Source organism: Lycorma delicatula, chromosome 3 (genome assembly GCF_047948215.1).
Source record: "Lycorma delicatula isolate Av1 chromosome 3, ASM4794821v1, whole genome shotgun sequence".
NCBI lineage: Eukaryota > Metazoa > Arthropoda > Insecta > Hemiptera > Fulgoridae > Lycorma > Lycorma delicatula.
Window position 1 is genome coordinate 194,402,382 of NC_134457.1, and position 18,148 is coordinate 194,420,529.

The window sequence follows — 18,148 nt, forward strand, 5'->3', positions numbered from 1 at the left end:
GTAATTGGGACTTATACAGTCAAGCGAATGAATAAATTCCAGCAACAAGCACAATGAAAACCGGGCGTGTAATGAAATTACAGTTTGTAAATGATTGATGAATATGTATTTTTGCTAAAATATTTGGTTTTTTCCTTCAAAAAATTAAAAAAAAAGTGAATTTTTTTACCATTACAAGTTACAAAAATTTTGTTAAGTTATTTAAAATAATTTTTTCCCATAAAATATCTTTTACAAGTGGCTTTATATTAATGTAAAAAAATATATTTGATAATTACATTTAATTTTATTAATATTTTCTTTACAGATACAATAAAACAACAATTCTAATCAACAAAAAAAAAAATGCAATCTCCAATAAAAATTTAACACCCAGCTCATCTCCAAATAACATTTGCTGGAAACATTAAATGTGCAAAAAACTACAAGAAAGTTTTGCTGCACGGTCAGTAAACTTTCAAAGGTGTAATTTTTAGCAATGTAAAAAACTATCACCGCTAACATTTACTATGACCATCAATGACATAGAATTAAAAAGCATAAACTGTACTAATGAATGGCATTTAATAAATAATAAAAAAAAAAAAAAAAAAAAAAAAAAAGAAAACTAAAATAAAACTATAATGTAAATACTAACGATATGGTGAAATGGAGTGGCCATTGAGATTACGAATCGATTTGACACGATATGTTTTGCCATCCAATTCGACTTCATATGACTCCATAACTTCCTGTACAGCAGCACCCACTTCACATAACTGAACATCAATTCCAGCAGCCTAAAATAAAACAGAAAATAATGTAATTAATCATGGAAACTGGATTACTTTAAATTTTAAAGTAATAAATTACAACTTATAAAGACTGCTACTATTATACCAGCAGTTTGAAAAAATAACATAACTGTGATGAAGATGCTGTCTACTTCCATTGCTTTGAAACTTTAATGATAAAGAAACAAAAAGAAAAATCTGAAAAAATACTATAATTTAAGGAAAAAATATATATATTAACAAATTTGCTGCTAAGTGAGTATACAAGGATAGTTTAATAATTATCCACAATTTCAGTACATAGCAGGAGTATAATAACTAATATGAAGAACATGTAGGGAGTGCAAATTAATGGAAACAATGCTCTGTAGAGGAAAATTTTGTAATATTCAAAATACGAGGTCTGTTCAGAAAACAACCGAACATTTTTAATTCCACACCAATGAAGATATTTAATGACGTACAGTTGGTAATATTGTGTTACACATAACCTCCTCTGTAACCACATGTTCTTGGATTGTTGATATCTCATTTAGTTTTTGTGTTGTTATTTGAATGCAACATGTTTTAGTGTTAGTAGCGATTTTTGTGATGTGTGATTTTCGGGAGAAATAATAACGCAGTTTGGCATGAAACTGGGGTAAAACTTTCACAGAAATGTTTGAACTTTTGAAACAAACTTACAGAGATGATGGTCTGGGTTGTATGCAACGCTAAAAATGGTTCTCATGATTTAAAAGTAGTCATCAGTTAACTGAAGATGACCCTCGACCGGGAATACCTTCGACTTTAACTGATGACAGCCGCATTTAGAAAATCAACCATCTGGTGTGTGCAATTGATAATCGACTGCCAAAGAACTTGCAGAAGAGGTTAGCATGTCGATTAGATTGTGCCATTAAATTTTGACTGAAAAATTGAATGTGAATAGAGTTGCAGTTGTTCCTCGTTTGACAGCAGAAAGACCATAGAATGGACATTTGTCGGCAACTTCTTGAAGAAGCTTATGATGAAACATTCATGAAAAGGATCATAATGAAAGATGAAAATTGGGTTTATGGCTACAACAATGAGATATTCAATCATCACAATGGATTAGCAAAGGATTTCTACACTTCAAAAAAGCATGTCAGTATCAATCTGATGTCAAAGTGATGCTCTCTATTTTTTTCAATTTTAATGGAATTAATGGTATTATGTAGTTTGAATTCTTGAATTCTCAACGTGAAACAATGAACCTTGGGTACTATCAAGGTGTTTTACAAGGGTTACATGAAAAAATCTGCAAAAAGAAACCAAAATTGTGCCAAGACAAGTCATGGTTCTTTCACCACAATGAAGCACCTGCACTCAGCTTTGTCAAATCATCAGTTTTGTGCCAAAATTCAGATAACTGTCCTCCTCTGCCTACACGCCAGACCTGGCTCCTTGTGATTATTTCTTACTTCCGAGATTAAAATCAGAGATGAAAGGATGCAGTTTTGAGACTATTGATGACATTAAAGGAAGGACCTTAAAGTCTATTTCTAATGAAGCTATCCAGACTGCTTTACAAAGTGAAAACACCACTGGGAAAAGTGTGTGAGTAGGGGATGGGAGTACTTTGAAAAGGACAAGGACCAATAATCTGTAAAATTAATGATAAAGATTAAAAAAAATTATGTTTGGTTATTTTCTGGGCAGATCAATGTCAAGCAAAGGGAGTCAATATGGGAGACAAATTTTTTTTTTCTCATAAAGGGTTTGAATAAAACTATAGTATAATACCATAGAAAATATTTTAGCTAACTAAGGAGACAATTAAATTATATATGAAAAAAATTTATCTATTCTTTGAAAAAAAATTTGAAATACCGGACTCATAACATCTGTCCGTATCTCCCTGTCCTCTTAACAGAATGTGACCAAAAACAAATGGCATCAATATTCCATGTACAGAAATGATCATGCTAAATTTCATCCAAATCAGTAAATCCAGTCTGAAGTTATTAAACAAAATGTAGGCCAACATATATATATATATATATGTTGGAAAATAACTCAGAAAATTATAAGAGGAACCAAACGACAAGCCCAAAAAAACTTGATTCAGCAAATAGAAGAAAGTTCCAAGAAAACTAACTCCCGAGACTATTATAAAATTTTTGGTCAGGCTCTTCAAAGATATGAACCACCCACCCTTATACTGAGAGGAAAAAAAGGAAATATGGCCCACACCAATAAAGAAAATGCTGAAATCTTGGCAAAAACCTTCAATAGACTCCTCAACTGTGACGACCCCCAGAGCTTTTTGAGATTGACACTGAAACTCCAGTTAAAACTTCACCGGTAAATATCAACTCGCCAACAATTCAAGAAGTTCTCGCAGCCTTAAATGAAATAAAAAACTACAAAGCAAGCGGAGAAGACCAGCTTTTCGCAGAACTCTGGAAACACTCATCAGTTTATTCAGTCAAAACTTCCCTACATCTATGCCTCGTGAAAATATGGAACGAAGAAAAACTTCCAGAACACTGGACCACAGCCCTCATTCATCCATTACATAAAAAAGGGGATAAAACTAATCCGGAAAACTAGAGGCATATCTCTCCTGGATTGCACATACAAAATCCTGTCGAGAATCATATACAACCGATGCAAAGACCAACTTGAACTGGAACTTGGGGAATACCAAGGGGGATTTAGGCCATGGAGAGGTTGCCCGGAGCAAATAATATCCCTAAAACTTATGATGGACTTATATAAAAGACGGAAAAAACAACTAATAATCACCTTCGTCGACTTTAAAAGGGCCTATGATTGTATACACCGACCATCCATGCTGAATATTCTGAGAAACCTGGGCCTTCACCCTAAACTCGTAAACATGATAAAATTAACTTTAACCAATACCCAGTCCAGAGTGAAATTCAGAGGTGAACTCTCTCAACCCTTCTACATATAAACTGGATTGAGGCAAGGAGATGGCCTCTCACCACTCCTTTTTAACTGCGCCCTCGAATTTGTCATGAGAAAATGGTATGAAATAAATCCCAAAAATATAAAAAATGGGTACTAAGAAAAACTCCATCACACTAAATTGCCTAGGATTTGCAGATGACCTCGCTCTTTTAGCAAATAATATTCAAGAAGCCAAAACACAAATCAAAACCTAGCACAAAAGATAGGGCTTCATATCTCTTTCGAAAAAACTGAACTAATGGCCATAGATCCTCTGGTAATAGAGCACATTACGGTAAACAATCAGAAAATTAAAATAGTAAAACAATTTAAATATCTAGGGGAAATAATAACTTATAATTTAAATGAAAAAGTGACATGGCAAAATAGGACAAATAAAATGATTAAATCCCAAAAATTAACTTGGTCAACATATAACAAAAAATCCCTTTTTTCTAAAACAAAACTTAAACATTATAAAACTGCAGTACAGCCAGAAGTCACCTACGGAAGCGAGAGCCTTTTCAAAATCACTCAGAAAAACCGAATTGAAAAAATTCTGAAAATAGAGAGGAGAATTGTCAGAACGTGTATCAATAAAAAACACCAAAAAGATGGTGGATTGTGCCAAATGAGGTGGTGTATCGAGAAATAGAGCCTGTTACTGATACTATGCGGGAAAAAAAATCTCTTTCTTTGGTCATCTCATAAGGACACCGGAAACAAGACTGTCAAGAAATATCATTGAAAAGCTCTGGTTCCAAAAGCTAGAAGTAGGATGGATCAAAGAAATTAGAGAAGATATGAAAGAATTGGGAATTTCCCTGACTGACCTACAGAATAAAATTGGAAAAATTACAAAGCTAAAAGACAAAAACATTAGATTTAAACAAAAGACAGACAAACGACAAAATACAACGAAGAGGGTGTTTACGGATGAAGAAAAGAAAGCAAGATCTGAACGGATGAAGAAATACTGGGCAGCTCGGAAGAGTAAAATAACACGCTTTCTCAGAAAAGATCCAACTAAAATTGACTTAAGTGGTCCCATGTTGGCCGTAAAAGCATAATAATAATAATAATAATAATAATATATATAACCCTCCAGAATCTTTCAATACTAAAATTGTTTTTTTATTAGAGGACATAAAATATTAAAGTTTGCAAATATCCTGATGTAAAAAATTTGACCCGATTAGAGAAAATTTTCTCAATTACATAGTATAAAGAATCAATAATTATAAAATACAAGTATACTCCTGGGAAAGTAAAAATTAAAAAGAAATAAATATTACCTTGATGCCAGTATTAGTCGCATCTCTAACGGCTTCAATCAATTTATCATATTTCGGGTTGAATGACAAAGTCCAAGCACAATCGATAATACGACCTTAAAAAAAAAAAAAATAATAATAATAGACTTCTGTTATTTTTATTATACTACAAAAATGGAAACCAAAACATTCAAATTTTTATGCAATCGCATTTAAAAAAATTACTTTATCGAAAACAAAACTAATTAAATAAATACAATAAAACCTTGCTAAAATGGCTGATATCTTTATAACCTCTTTGAAGATATATTTTTGGTTTCTTAAATACGAGGGCTATTCAGAAAGTAAGGAACGTTTCCACCTGACGCCGCCAGGTGCACGCCAATCGCATATATATTGGTGTGCTCGTGCTCGGCACCTCAGTCAGCGTCCAGCCGTGACATCGGGAACATCTCCGCACTGGCCTTTTTTTTTTATATACAAATTTGAAATGTGTGCTGCAATCGAAAATCCTGCCAATTGTGAGGTGCGGTCTGCGATTTGTTTTTTGTCGGCAAAAAACTTAAAACCAATAGAAATTCATCGGGAACTGTGTGAAGTGTATGGGAACAATGTAATAACTGAAAGTTCTGTCAGGACTCATTCAGTTTAAAAATGGCCGAACAAACGTTCATGATAAAGAGAAGAGTGGATGTCCGAGCATTGTGACTGACGATCTGGTCTCTAAAGTTGACAAAAAGATTCGTGAAAACCGCCGTTTAACAATAACTGAGGCTTTCTCTATGTTTCCCACAACTTTCACAGACTTTATTGTTTGAAATTGTTTCACAGAAGCTAGGCTACCATAAATTTTGTGCAAGATGGGTGCGTCACTGAGATCACAGGCGGCAGAATTCTATGACACAGGAATTTCAAACCTAGTCCACCGCTATTAAGCGCATGAATTTATATGGTGATTATGTTGAAAAGTAGTATTTTAGTCCCTCTTTCACATGTATATAATAAAAAGTTTTTCTTGTACTTGGTTTTTTAAAATTCCAAAGCATTCCTTACTTTCTGAATAGCCCTCGTATCTTAAAAAGTATTTTTTTAAATACATACTTTCAAAACTATTCAATCAAATTACCTTGATATTTTTTTTGTAATAAAAAATGAAAGACCTCAAAATTTTATTCGGTATTAAATTAAGGAAAATCCCAATACCTGAGAATCATACCGATCTAAATCATGCTTTCCTACGGCTTGCTTGTTACATAATAGGCATAAAATTGATTTATTCAATTTACTATTTTAAAATTATATTTTTTTTAAATAATACCGTTAATATGTGTTCCAAAATCAATCTTCGTAACATCATCGTACTCCAAAACAGTTTTATCACCAGCATTAGGGGTATAATGCGCAGCACAATGATTTCGTGAGCACCTATAAAGAAAAAAACCCCAATTTTTTTTTTTTACTTTAAAGACAAAATAGCATTATCCAATAGACATTTTCCATCTGTCATTTACTAAATCAAACACTTACCACATTTCCAGCATAATGTAAATAATAGTGAGGACTAATGTATAATATTTAAATCGCTGATAATAAATCAATAGATTATATACAACAGTATTTGTTATATATAAATAGCTACAGTGAGCTTGCTTTTAATTTCATAATTTGCTGGTGTATATATAGAATGTTTCATTTTAATCGCCCCAGGGATTTTCTTGTAAACTACGCACAATACAAAATTTACCTAAACAAAAGTTACTCAGATTGGATAGAGGACACCTCATGGTGATCTTGGATTTGACCTTAATTCAAGGTTAACAACATTTTTTCTTATAGAATGACCTATGTTTGACCCCATCAATGAAAAGAGCAGAAAATTATACATTGGAATATGTGGTCACACAAATGATGTAGGAAATTTTTTTATGGGGTAACCAAAATTTATGGTCATACGGCCATAAATTTGGTTTAGGGGTCAATCACATACAGTATTTGATTAACACAATTAGCTGATTCAAGACAATACCAGATAGCACCTCTTTTCATAACATAGAAACCGGTGACAGTAAATATCTGTGAAAAGAACCCACCATTCATAAAACACTATCTCTGATGTCGGGCCATATCATCTTCAAAAAAGTTCCAAGGTCATATATGTGACCACATATTTCCATGTAAAATTTTCTGGTCTTTTGATTGGCGGGATCAAAAATGGGTCATTCCATTTTGAAAAAAATCATGTTAACCTTGAAATAAAGTTAAGGTCAAGTTTAAAGTCAAATTCAAGGTCACCTCCTGAGGTGTCCCCTTCCAATCTGAGTAACTTTTGTTTAGGTCATTTTTTTGTATTATACATAGTCCACAAGAAAATCGCCTAGAGCAATTAGAATGAAATACCTATACATATATGTATATTCCATTTATTAGAATGTTTTACTTTCTCAGTGAATATAGTTAGAATGAATACAAGTAGAATAGCTATATTAAAGGTAAAGTATGGTGATCATGTCAAAAATGAGGTATCAGATTTTTGTTGAAAATTTTTACATTTTAGGGTCCAACTAGTTAGTATATCTAGACCAAAAAAAGCATATGTATCGCACTGCTTTTGGCATTATATCTCAGGACTGACCACACCGATTTTTTTTCTTAGAAAAAATTTTACTTTGACAAATACATTTAGATATGAAAAATACATTGCATATATTCAAAATATATTTTTCAAAAATCAACCCCCACCTCTTAATACATGTTTTTTATTTTGCTCCATCTCACTTTGATCTAAATATGATTCAAAATATTTTCGAAAGTTTACACTTCGTACATAGTACTACCAAGAAACCTCTGTATTTTTAAAAATTATATTCCTAAAATGCATGGAAGTTTTTAGAACATTTAATTTTTTTATTTTAACCTCTATTGGATGATTTTAGATTAAGAAAAAGCTTTACTTAGCAAATTTGTTAAACCTATGTATGTATATTTTTGGAAAAAGTTTTCTTAAAATTTATTCCCCACCTCTAAAAAATATTTTTTCTGTTTTTTTTTTTGGCAAGTAGTTTCAATTTTGAATGTTTCAATATGGGACTGTTCTACAATGAAAATAAAAATACATAACATGTGTTTAGAAATGCTTCAATTTTTAATTACAGCTCGCAAAACATTTCTTCTACTCAAAGGGTAAAAATAAAGCCATTGGAAGTTAAATTAAGGAGCAAATTTGAGGTTTCATAGAGTTTTCAGATTTGGAATCCATCTATAATGGAATCTTTCTTGATATTCACAATGTCCAACTAGCATATTTCCATCACAACAGTAAACAAAAATTATGTTGGCATATTAATTTGAATATGCAGATATAATCAAAAGAAGTGATATGTGAATACAGTATTTTTCTTTAATTCTGAAAGCACACAAATCTATTCAAATGTAATAAAGAAATTTCATTTACTGATTGGCTGTTAATATTATCAACGTAAAAATAAAAAATCTCTACTTATTTTTTCTATTTAATTCTTTATTTAAATTATATAATGAATCTTCATTTCTTAATATTTTTAATAGCTTAATAATGAAATTTAAGCTATTGATTTATTTATTTAAAACAAAACTGATTTTAGAAATACGCTGCACCTAACATATCTTAGAGATATTGCAAAGGGAACTTACTAAAATTTGGAACAGCGAGAGACTTCCAGAACACTGGTCAACAGCAATCATCCACCTCTTATTCAAGAAAGGCGATAAGATGGATCCAAACAACTATACAGGGAATCTTCCTATTAGATTGTATGTACAAGATCTTCTCTAGAATACTTTATAACCGTATAAAGGATCAACTGGAGAAAGAATTAGGAGAATATCAGGGAGGATTCAGACCCTGGAGAAGTTGTGCAGAACAAATTATCACCTTAAAACTAATTATGGATATGTACAAGTTGCGACGCAAGGGCTTAATCATCATTACATTTGTGGATTTCAGATATATGACAGTATCCATAGACCATCTGTGCTTAGAATTCAGAGGAATTTTGGGCTGCACCCAAAACTGGTGAAAATGTTGGAGCTGACGATGACGGGCACCCGGTCAAAGGTGAAGTTCAGGGGGGAGATATCGGAACCTTTTGACACAAAGACTGGTCTCAGGCAAGGGGACGGATTGTTACCATTACTGTTTAATTGCGCATTAGAATACATCATGCGACATTGGTACGAACAAAATCCAGAGAAAGTAAAAATTGGAAGTATATTTAACAACGATCTAGCGTTCCCTGCAGAAACATAGGAAGAGGCTGAACACCAGATAGAATCATTGGCCTCTATCGCAGCGAAAATTGGACTTCAGATCTCGTACGAGAAGACAGAAGCGATGTTCACTAGAAAGGCACAGCGGAAACATTTGGAAATCAACGGTCGCAGAATTAAAATAGTATCAAAATTTAAATATTTAGGTGAATCCATCACATGGAATCTAAACGAGAAAATAGCCTGGCAAGAAAGAGCACGCAGACTAGCAATGGCACAAGTGGTCACACGAAACAACTATAACAAGAAATGCATCTCCAAACAAGCCAAGATAAGACACTATAGTACGGTGATCAAACTGGTAGTAATGTACGGGTGTGAAACACCGGGTCAAATCAAGATAGCATCGAGAACTGAAAAATTAGCCAAAATAGAATAAAGGATCGTAAGGACCTGTATCGGCGGGGTATATTTGGTGAAAGGAAAGTGGAGATTACTCCTGAACCATAAAATCTATGAGGTCGTTACACCAATTACAGAAGAAATAAGAAAATAAAATTCTTCGGCCACCTCTTGCGTTTGGAGGAATCAAGGAAAAGTAAACGACTCTTGGAAAGATCGCTAAAGCTAAAAACGCAACCGGTGTGGCTCACTGAGGTGCTTCAAGACGTCAAAGAAGCAGGCATTGCACTGCAAGATATCAGGACAGGATCTGGAAATTATAACAACTTGCCCGGTGTTAAATTTACAGAAAAGCCTAAAAAGGAAAACTGGGATGGTTTGGACAGAGGAACGGAAAAGGGATTTTTCCAGGAAAATGAAAGAGTATTGGACGATAAGAAAGAGTAAACATAAATGACTGATTTTGTTTCTAAGACATTTTCCAGTATCAAAATGATCTTTGTTTCAGTTTAAAATGACATTACAATATTTTTCTGTCACATTTTGGTCTGTTTTGTTTTTAATAAATAAAAGTCAAATTTCTTAAACTCTTTTTCATAATCAATCCAACAATAAAATAAATTTCCTCAGAATTAAATTTTCTACAAACTTCATTTGTTTACCGACAATTTAATCAAGTTATTGTAAACCCTAAAACATAAAATGTTTTAGGGTTTACATACAATAAAACACCAATTTTTTTACGTTAAATAAATTTAAATAATGTTTGATATTTGTACCTGAAAAATTATTTAAAAATTAATACAACAAATTTAAATCAATTTGTTAAATACTTGCTAAAACCATCTTTTAAGTATTTGTGGTTAGTTATTTAGCATTAAAAAATTTTTTTTTCAAACTATATTTACTTTATTTTTCACATTTTCTAAAAAAAAAAAAAAAAATCATAAAATAATTTGTCAATTTAAATTGATTACAAAGATTTTTATTTAGCGTCAGCATTTCTGCCTTTTATTCAGAAGGTTTTGGGTGAATCCCAGGATTATTCATACACTATAAAATTCAGCTATCACAAAGTAATGACAATTAGGCCTGTTGTCTGGAGAATAAATTCATTAAATCAAAGTCTTTTGCTCATCTTAATAAAACACTGGACAATAAGTTTTAAACATTTTTTTTTCTATTCTCTTTATTTCCTACAATTAAATTCTCTATAAATTTTATTAGAAATTTTCATTTGTTTATTGACAATTTAATTTTTACAGCGAATCAAAAAGAGCAGTTTTTTGGCCATTACAACAGTTTTCTCAAAAACTACATTCTATATAGTATGAGATATATTTTATCAATTTTTTCAGAACAAAAAACACATAAAATCACCAAATTTGCCCCAACAAAACAGAGTACTTTATTCTTATGAGTAAAAATCAGTTTGAGATATTTAAGTAGTCATAACAAAAAGCAAAGGTTATTTCAGGACATCTGTATTTAGAAACCTTTTTTTTTTGTTTATATCAATATACAAAATCAGCTTCTGAAAAACTGGTGCAACTTTAAACTACTCTACAAAGTATGAATTTTTAACTTTTAACAATGTAAGTAACAAGCTATAGAATGAAAATGTAAAATAGAATTGATTTTAAAAAAATCCTGTACTTACCCAGTAGGAAAAGCCAATCTAGCTTTCAACCCATTTTCTCCAATCAATGCACGAGAAGTCTTCTCCAGCTCTTCACAAATGTCTATCATTGTCATTCCTGATTTTACCCATCGTTGGATATATTGTCGAGTCTAAAAATAATAAAATATAATTTGATTAAAAAATAAAAAAAACTACATAAAAACATATAAACAAGTTTTATTAAAATGGTACAGTACCGTATGATAAAATGGAGATTCAATTCTCTGAATGCACTCATACAAATTAAAGACGCTAGAAAGGTTTTGCGATAATAGATGATAATAGATCATCACAGATATCCGTTATCACAAGTTAGCGCACATTTAGGCAGCTCCCAACCCATCCTGCACTGTAGCCATTCTAGTCACTACCTGTGTGATCTGCTTTTTAATTGTTAGTGAAAAGACGCAGTCATGTCGTCAACGGTTAAAAACTGAACACTGCGCAATTTTGCATGCGGCTTAAGTGATGATCACTGTTTAGAGGAAATGACTCCTGTACTTGGAGAGGACTGTCCCCATCGATAATATTTCGGTGGTACCGGCATTTCGAAGAGGAAATTTTGGCCTTGAGGATGCTCCAAGGACGGGTCGGTCACCTTCAACTGTGACTAAGGGTAACATTGCTGCAGTATGAAAACTTCTTGAGACGGACAGCCATGTGACCTACCACCAAATAGAGGTGTCCTTGAGGATTAATGGAGCAGCAGTTCGTGCTATTATATGAGATCACCTTCAAGTTAGAAAGCTTTGTATCCTTTGGGTGCCGCATTACTTGATGACAATCAGATGGCATGTCATATTTCACGGTGCTGTGAAATGCTAAAAAAGTTTGAAAATGGGAAAACTCCCTATGTAAACAGTATTGTGATCGGTGAAGAAACTTGGCTGTACTATTGTAATGTCCTGACCCAGGCTCAAAGCAAAGTGCGAGTGTTCTAAGATGAGGAGCCCCCTTAACTATTCAAAAATCCAGATTGGTTTAGAAGAGAATGGTGGCCGTATGTTTTAATGTGGAAAAACTTTTAGAATGTTACACTGGAAAATCAGAAGATAGTCACAGAGAAGCGGTATACTGAATAATACTTGCCTAAAATAATCTAAGCTCTCAAGAAGCTGCACCGAAACTCAACATGAATAAATGGTTTTCATCTCGATAACGCTCCAGCACATTGGTCTAAAGATTGCTTCAAGTATTTGGCCAGCACCAGAAAAAACTGTCAACTGTCACAGCACCCTCCCTACAGTCCTGACTTTGCTCTACGTGTCTTGACTTTTTTTCCAGGTGAAGAACAGACTGAAAGGGAGGCATTTTGCATTACAAGCGATAAAAACTTCCTAAGGGCTTGAGGTGATGAGTGTGTCCAGATTTCCAACAGAATATGGCAGGGTTTCTTTGAAGACTGGTTTTGAAAGGTGTTTGTGTTGTGGAAATTACTGTGAAAAATTGTAAAAAATGAAGTAATTTTATTGAATTTACCTATTATAACATAAGAAATGTATAGATATTCAATTCACAGCTAAAAGAAAAAAAAGGAATGTTCCAGGCATTTGCCTGAATGGATAAAGGGATACTGTGATAAAAACCTTGATAAAACCATAAATACACAATTAAAAAATAAATGTGATTTGGTATTAATTGTTTAATTCACAATTCAGATGTTAATTAAAATTATATGAGCATGTATTTATGTACATGTTTAACAAGCTACAGAAAATTCACGCTTTTTTAATTTTTAATTAATTATTATTTAAGAATTCAATTGAAGAGTAATATTATTTCTGTAAAAGAAAATTGTATAATTGTATTTTCAATAAATTTGTGAAAACATTTTTTCAGAATGGTTCAGTAATTTATTAAAGCCTAACAAAACCCTTTTTCAGAAGCCAAAGTATTGTGTTTTGAGTTACATGTGTTGAGTTTTTAAACATGGATATTATTTGTTTTTTTTTTAACGAGCATTCTTTTTAGTATAGTTTGTACATTCATAAACATAAACATAAAGATCAATTAACCTTTTCAACTTTCTAAATATGGATCTACATTATTCGTACTAGTATACACCAAACAGCCAATTTCTGTATCTTGATAGTTTGTTCTGATTTTTTGAGGGAACTCAAAGAGAAGAGATGAGATGATATTTTTCAAATCTCCACCTATTAACAATGATTTATGTTTTGTTCCTTTGTACTATTTCCTTTGGTTTAAACATTTTCCTAGAATTTTTTGAAAGTTTATACTTCATATAGCTATTATGAAATGTCTACGAATTTTTAAATTACAGACCCTGGACCCAAAATGCAAACTTTTTTGAGAATTTTCTTTCTTACTTCAGCCTGTATTAAAGCAATTATTATTTAGAGAAAACTTTACAAATTTAAGCTTATCCTATATATGAATATTTTTAAAAGTCTTTTTAAGAATTTATTCCCTCCTATAAAATATAAATATTCTATTTTTTGGATCTAACTCTTAATTTTTATTAAAAGAAATTTTCTGTATTTTTTCTTCACTTAGAAGCAATTTTTCATTACTTTCATAAAAGATATACTTTATTTTCTCAATATTTTTTAACAATTTTTTTTTTAATTAATTTTTTCTGTTAGGAAACACTTTTTTATAAATAACTTTTCCCCACAAAATAAGGAAGCCCCTAAAATCAAAAATTTTTTAATTCAAAATTTTCGAATTTTGATGATTAAATCTTTTATTTTGATAATCATGACTTGATTGGCAAGCTGGCAGGATATGCATTTCTTTGCCAGGTTTTATATATATATATATACATACACATAGACGAGATCTGTTCAAAAAATATGTAGACCAATGTCATAAAACAAAATGTACTTTATTTAGAAGTTACTTGTCTGGGTGCCCTTCAAAGTACTCTCCTCCCTGACGCACACACATATCCCAACGGTCTTTCCACTTTTGGAAACAGTCCTGGAATGCTTCTTTTGTGATGTTCTTCAGTTCCTTTGTCGCATTTGCCTCAATCTCAGGAATCGTCTCAAATCTTCTTCCTTTCAAAGGTCTTTTGAGTTTGGAGAACAAGAAGTCACAAGAAGCGAGGTCAGGTGAGTAGGGTGGGTGGGAAAGAACAGTGATCGAGTGTTTGACCAAAAACTCACGAGTTCTGAGGGCTGGAGAGTTGTCGTGATGAAAAAACCAGTAATCACTCTCGTAAAATGATCTCGAAATCTCGTAACATGATCCAACTGATATCCCCACACACTTCAGCAAGCTCTCTGATGGTCAGACATCGATTTGCCCGAACCAGGGTTTTGATTTTGTCTACATGTGAGTCATCAGTTGATGTGGAAGGACGTCCAAAACGCTGATCGTCTTCAATCGATTGACGACCATCTTTAAAACATCCATGCCACTTAAAACATGTCGCACACTTCATAGCAATGTTGCCGTAAGCCATCTTGAGCATACCAAAAGTTTCGCTCGCAGATTTTCCAAGTTTAACACAAAATTTCACAGCAACTCTTTGCTCGTTCAAGTCACTCATTCTAAAATCCGCCAACGAAAAAAACACACTTCACAAACAACCGTGCAGCTAAGCAACCAATAATGATATTTGCAATCAAAAAACTGCGTAGTAATCAGCTGATCTGTACGAACATGGCGACGCTTAGCGGATTTGAGTGGAACCAACTGGACCCAGCAATTCAAACAGTCTACGTATTTCTTGAACAGACTTCATACATAACAATGACACAGTCTACTAAAAACATTTTGGGTTTGTTCGAGATTATTCAAACAACCAAATCAATCAATTTTACTTACAATATCTTAAAAAATTGTTTAATTAAAAAAAAAGCAAATCATATTTTTATTTGATTTTTTAGCACTCTGACAATTAACAGTTGAACAGAATTTCAGGTTTCCATTCAATTTTACGGAAGATTGTTTGTAACATGCGGAAAGATACATTTTTCCCCATCTAAAATGGGAAATTACTAATTCTCTTAAAAATAATGAACAAAAGACTGTGATGAATGAAAATTTCTATCACCAAAGCAATACTAATGACAGAATGCATGAACTTTGGTCATTCCTTTACTCATGATGACACTAATTATTTCAGTTTATCTCTCATCAGCTACACAAGATACTACACTACATTGTATCATGTTTAATTCCATGAGTTACCTTATACGGAAAGTATCTTCTGAACCATCAAACATCAATATCTGGTCTCCCTAAAAATAGTGCTACAATTCTACAATTATAATTCCTATTTAAGATTTGTTTTAAACCATCCACAATCAATTAAACTATAGGATTCCATTTTGCTTTCTTTACTTTTTACTTTTTTTTTAATTCAATTTTAAAGTTAATTCAATTTTAAATTTATATAAAAAATAAAAACTGACCTGGCGATGTGCTTCAGCCGCTTGACGAGCCTCATTATATATATCATTATGCAAACGATCCAACATCCTTGCCTCTTCACTGGCAAAACGTTCTTTAGCAGTTCGACCATCCTGCAAGGTTGGATATTCCATTTCTTGACCGACAGGATATACTCCTGGTAAAATAAAAAAAATTTTTAATAAATAAATCTTTTTTCTGATCGGTATAAAATATATACATCATGTCACAAATGCATATATTATGACAAATCATGGATAAAAAAAAAAGAAGAAAACTGCTTCAGCATTTATTTAGTTGGAACTATGATGGAGGGATAAGATATGGGATGCGTCTCAAAAACCCTCTCCCATGTAAATGTCAATCACACCTTCACAAAGTGTAGCTATGGCTTGCTATCATGGTGCATCCTGTTCTCACAGACATAGCTCTGGCGACTGAGTGGCCATCAGTATAAATGGCTTCTATAAAGTGCCAACAGCCTTTGATGAGCAGGTAGAAGGAAGAGCACTATTGTTCTGGGGGTGTGAAATTGTCCCCAAAGGCAGATGAATCACCAGATCAACGGCACTGGAATACAGAAGACAATGTAATGCAGTGGGAAACCACAGCATTAAAGATCCTTAAGGATTTCAGATATCCTTAATCCTTGTTGATCATGGAGTGGGATGGACCTTTTTGTAAAAGACTCTGGAGCTAAAACTTCCCCTCATTCAGATCTCCAGGAGGGGAATAAAAGGTTTCATGCTTATGAAGAAGTAAGATGAAGAACACAGAAAGTGTAACTGTGCAGGGAGGGCTGGACAAATGAAAAAGAAAACAAAAAATATGATAAGAATACAAACATGGAATGTACTGACACTACTGCAAAAAGGTAAGATTGAAAACACAACACAAGAAATGATTAGAAATAAATCAGATGTACTTGGAATGAGATAAGTAAGATGGGGAGGAAATGGAGAAATGTCAAGTAGGGACTTCCACTTGTACACTCGGTTGTTGAAAGAAGTGGTAGGAATGGAGTTGGTGTATTAATTATAAAGAGAATAGTAGGTAAGGTAATTAGGGTGGAATATGTTGATGATCACCTGATGATGATAAGGATAGAAGACCTTGTAATAATGCAAGTATATATGCCAGCATCACAATATACTGAAGAAGAGGTTGAGAAGTATTATGGAAAGCTCAAAAATACACTAGAGAGAGAAAGGAAAAACGTATTTGTACTGATGGGATACTGGAATACTACGGTTGGTGGACAAGAAGGCAAGATAATAGAAAAATATGGTTTAAATAATAGAAACAAAAGAAAAGAGGGATTAGTTGAGTTCTGCATGGAAAATAATATGGTAGTGGGAAACACGATAATTGAAAATCATAAAAGGCGACATACATGGGTGTCGAGATTGGATGGAGAGAGGTACCAAATTGATTGCTCATACAACAAACGTTGTATGCTCATACAACAAACGTTGTATGCTCATACAACAAAGATATAAGAACTGTATGAAAAATGCAAAAGCTTACCAGGTGCAGATATAAACTCTGATCAAAACTTAATAGTAGTAGAATCAATTTGAAGATCAAGAAAATAAAGGTTGGTCAGAACCGAAGTACATATGATTTGGAAAAATTAAGAGTCAGAGATGCGAAATAGCGAACTGGAAAAAACATGAATGGGATGGGAGCCAAATAATGTGAATGATCATTGGTTAAATATTAAAAACAGTATAAAAAAAGCAGCTGAGGAATTCATAGGAATTAAGAACAGAGATAGAGTACGGAAGGAGTGGGTCTGTGAAGAAATGAATGAAAGGAGAAAATGGAAAAGTTGAAACAGGAAAGTGTACTTGTATTATATTCGGGCTGAAAACACCAACTCCGCATATAAAATCAAAGTATTACTTACTATCATAATGCATGCGGTAATATTTACTAATTATAAACTTGTAATTAATTCTTTTATAACCTTTATTTGTACTAAATTATTAAATGCAAAGAAACATTCAATATGTTTTATGGCTTACGTTTGAATCAGTTACACAGTTGTTAGGTGTGAATATCATGTATTCAATGAAGAACTACAACGAAAAATAACATTTACGGATAGAGAAAAACAACATGAAATGGGCAACCTACTGAAACAGTCAATCATCATTATCTGATAACAACGTTGAAGTAATATGAACAAGATATTTGCATAACCTTAAAAAATCAGTGCAAAACTATTCTGTAGAGTAAAACGTTCCAAAAAATAATTGTTTTTTTTTTTTTAAATAACAATGCTTTATGTAAAATTTATCAACAGTACAACATTAACAGATCTGAATTTACGTATATTCTGGATAAGTTCTGTTTCATGTTTTGACACGAATACGTCGGCATAACATTCAAATATATATGGGTGCTGAACCTGCATTCATCATTATGAAAACGGTTATTTGTTTAGA

At 32.6% G+C, this 18,148-nt stretch overlaps 1 protein-coding gene across 1 annotated transcript in view; it reads right to left on the bottom strand.

The window, feature by feature from the left end:
* Window positions 1-18,148, bottom strand: part of LOC142322326 (methionine aminopeptidase 2-like) — a 30,930-nt gene that overhangs the window by 12,056 nt on the left and 726 nt on the right. The window contains exons 2-6 of the mRNA XM_075361272.1: window positions 15,701-15,855; window positions 11,295-11,425; window positions 6,306-6,412; window positions 5,009-5,103; window positions 638-779 (exon numbers count right to left, since the gene is read on the bottom strand). Coding sequence (XP_075217387.1) covers window positions 638-779; window positions 5,009-5,103; window positions 6,306-6,412; window positions 11,295-11,425; window positions 15,701-15,832 — 607 coding nt within the window. The 5' untranslated portion in view covers window positions 15,833-15,855. The remainder of the gene's footprint in view (window positions 1-637; window positions 780-5,008; window positions 5,104-6,305; window positions 6,413-11,294; window positions 11,426-15,700; window positions 15,856-18,148) is intronic.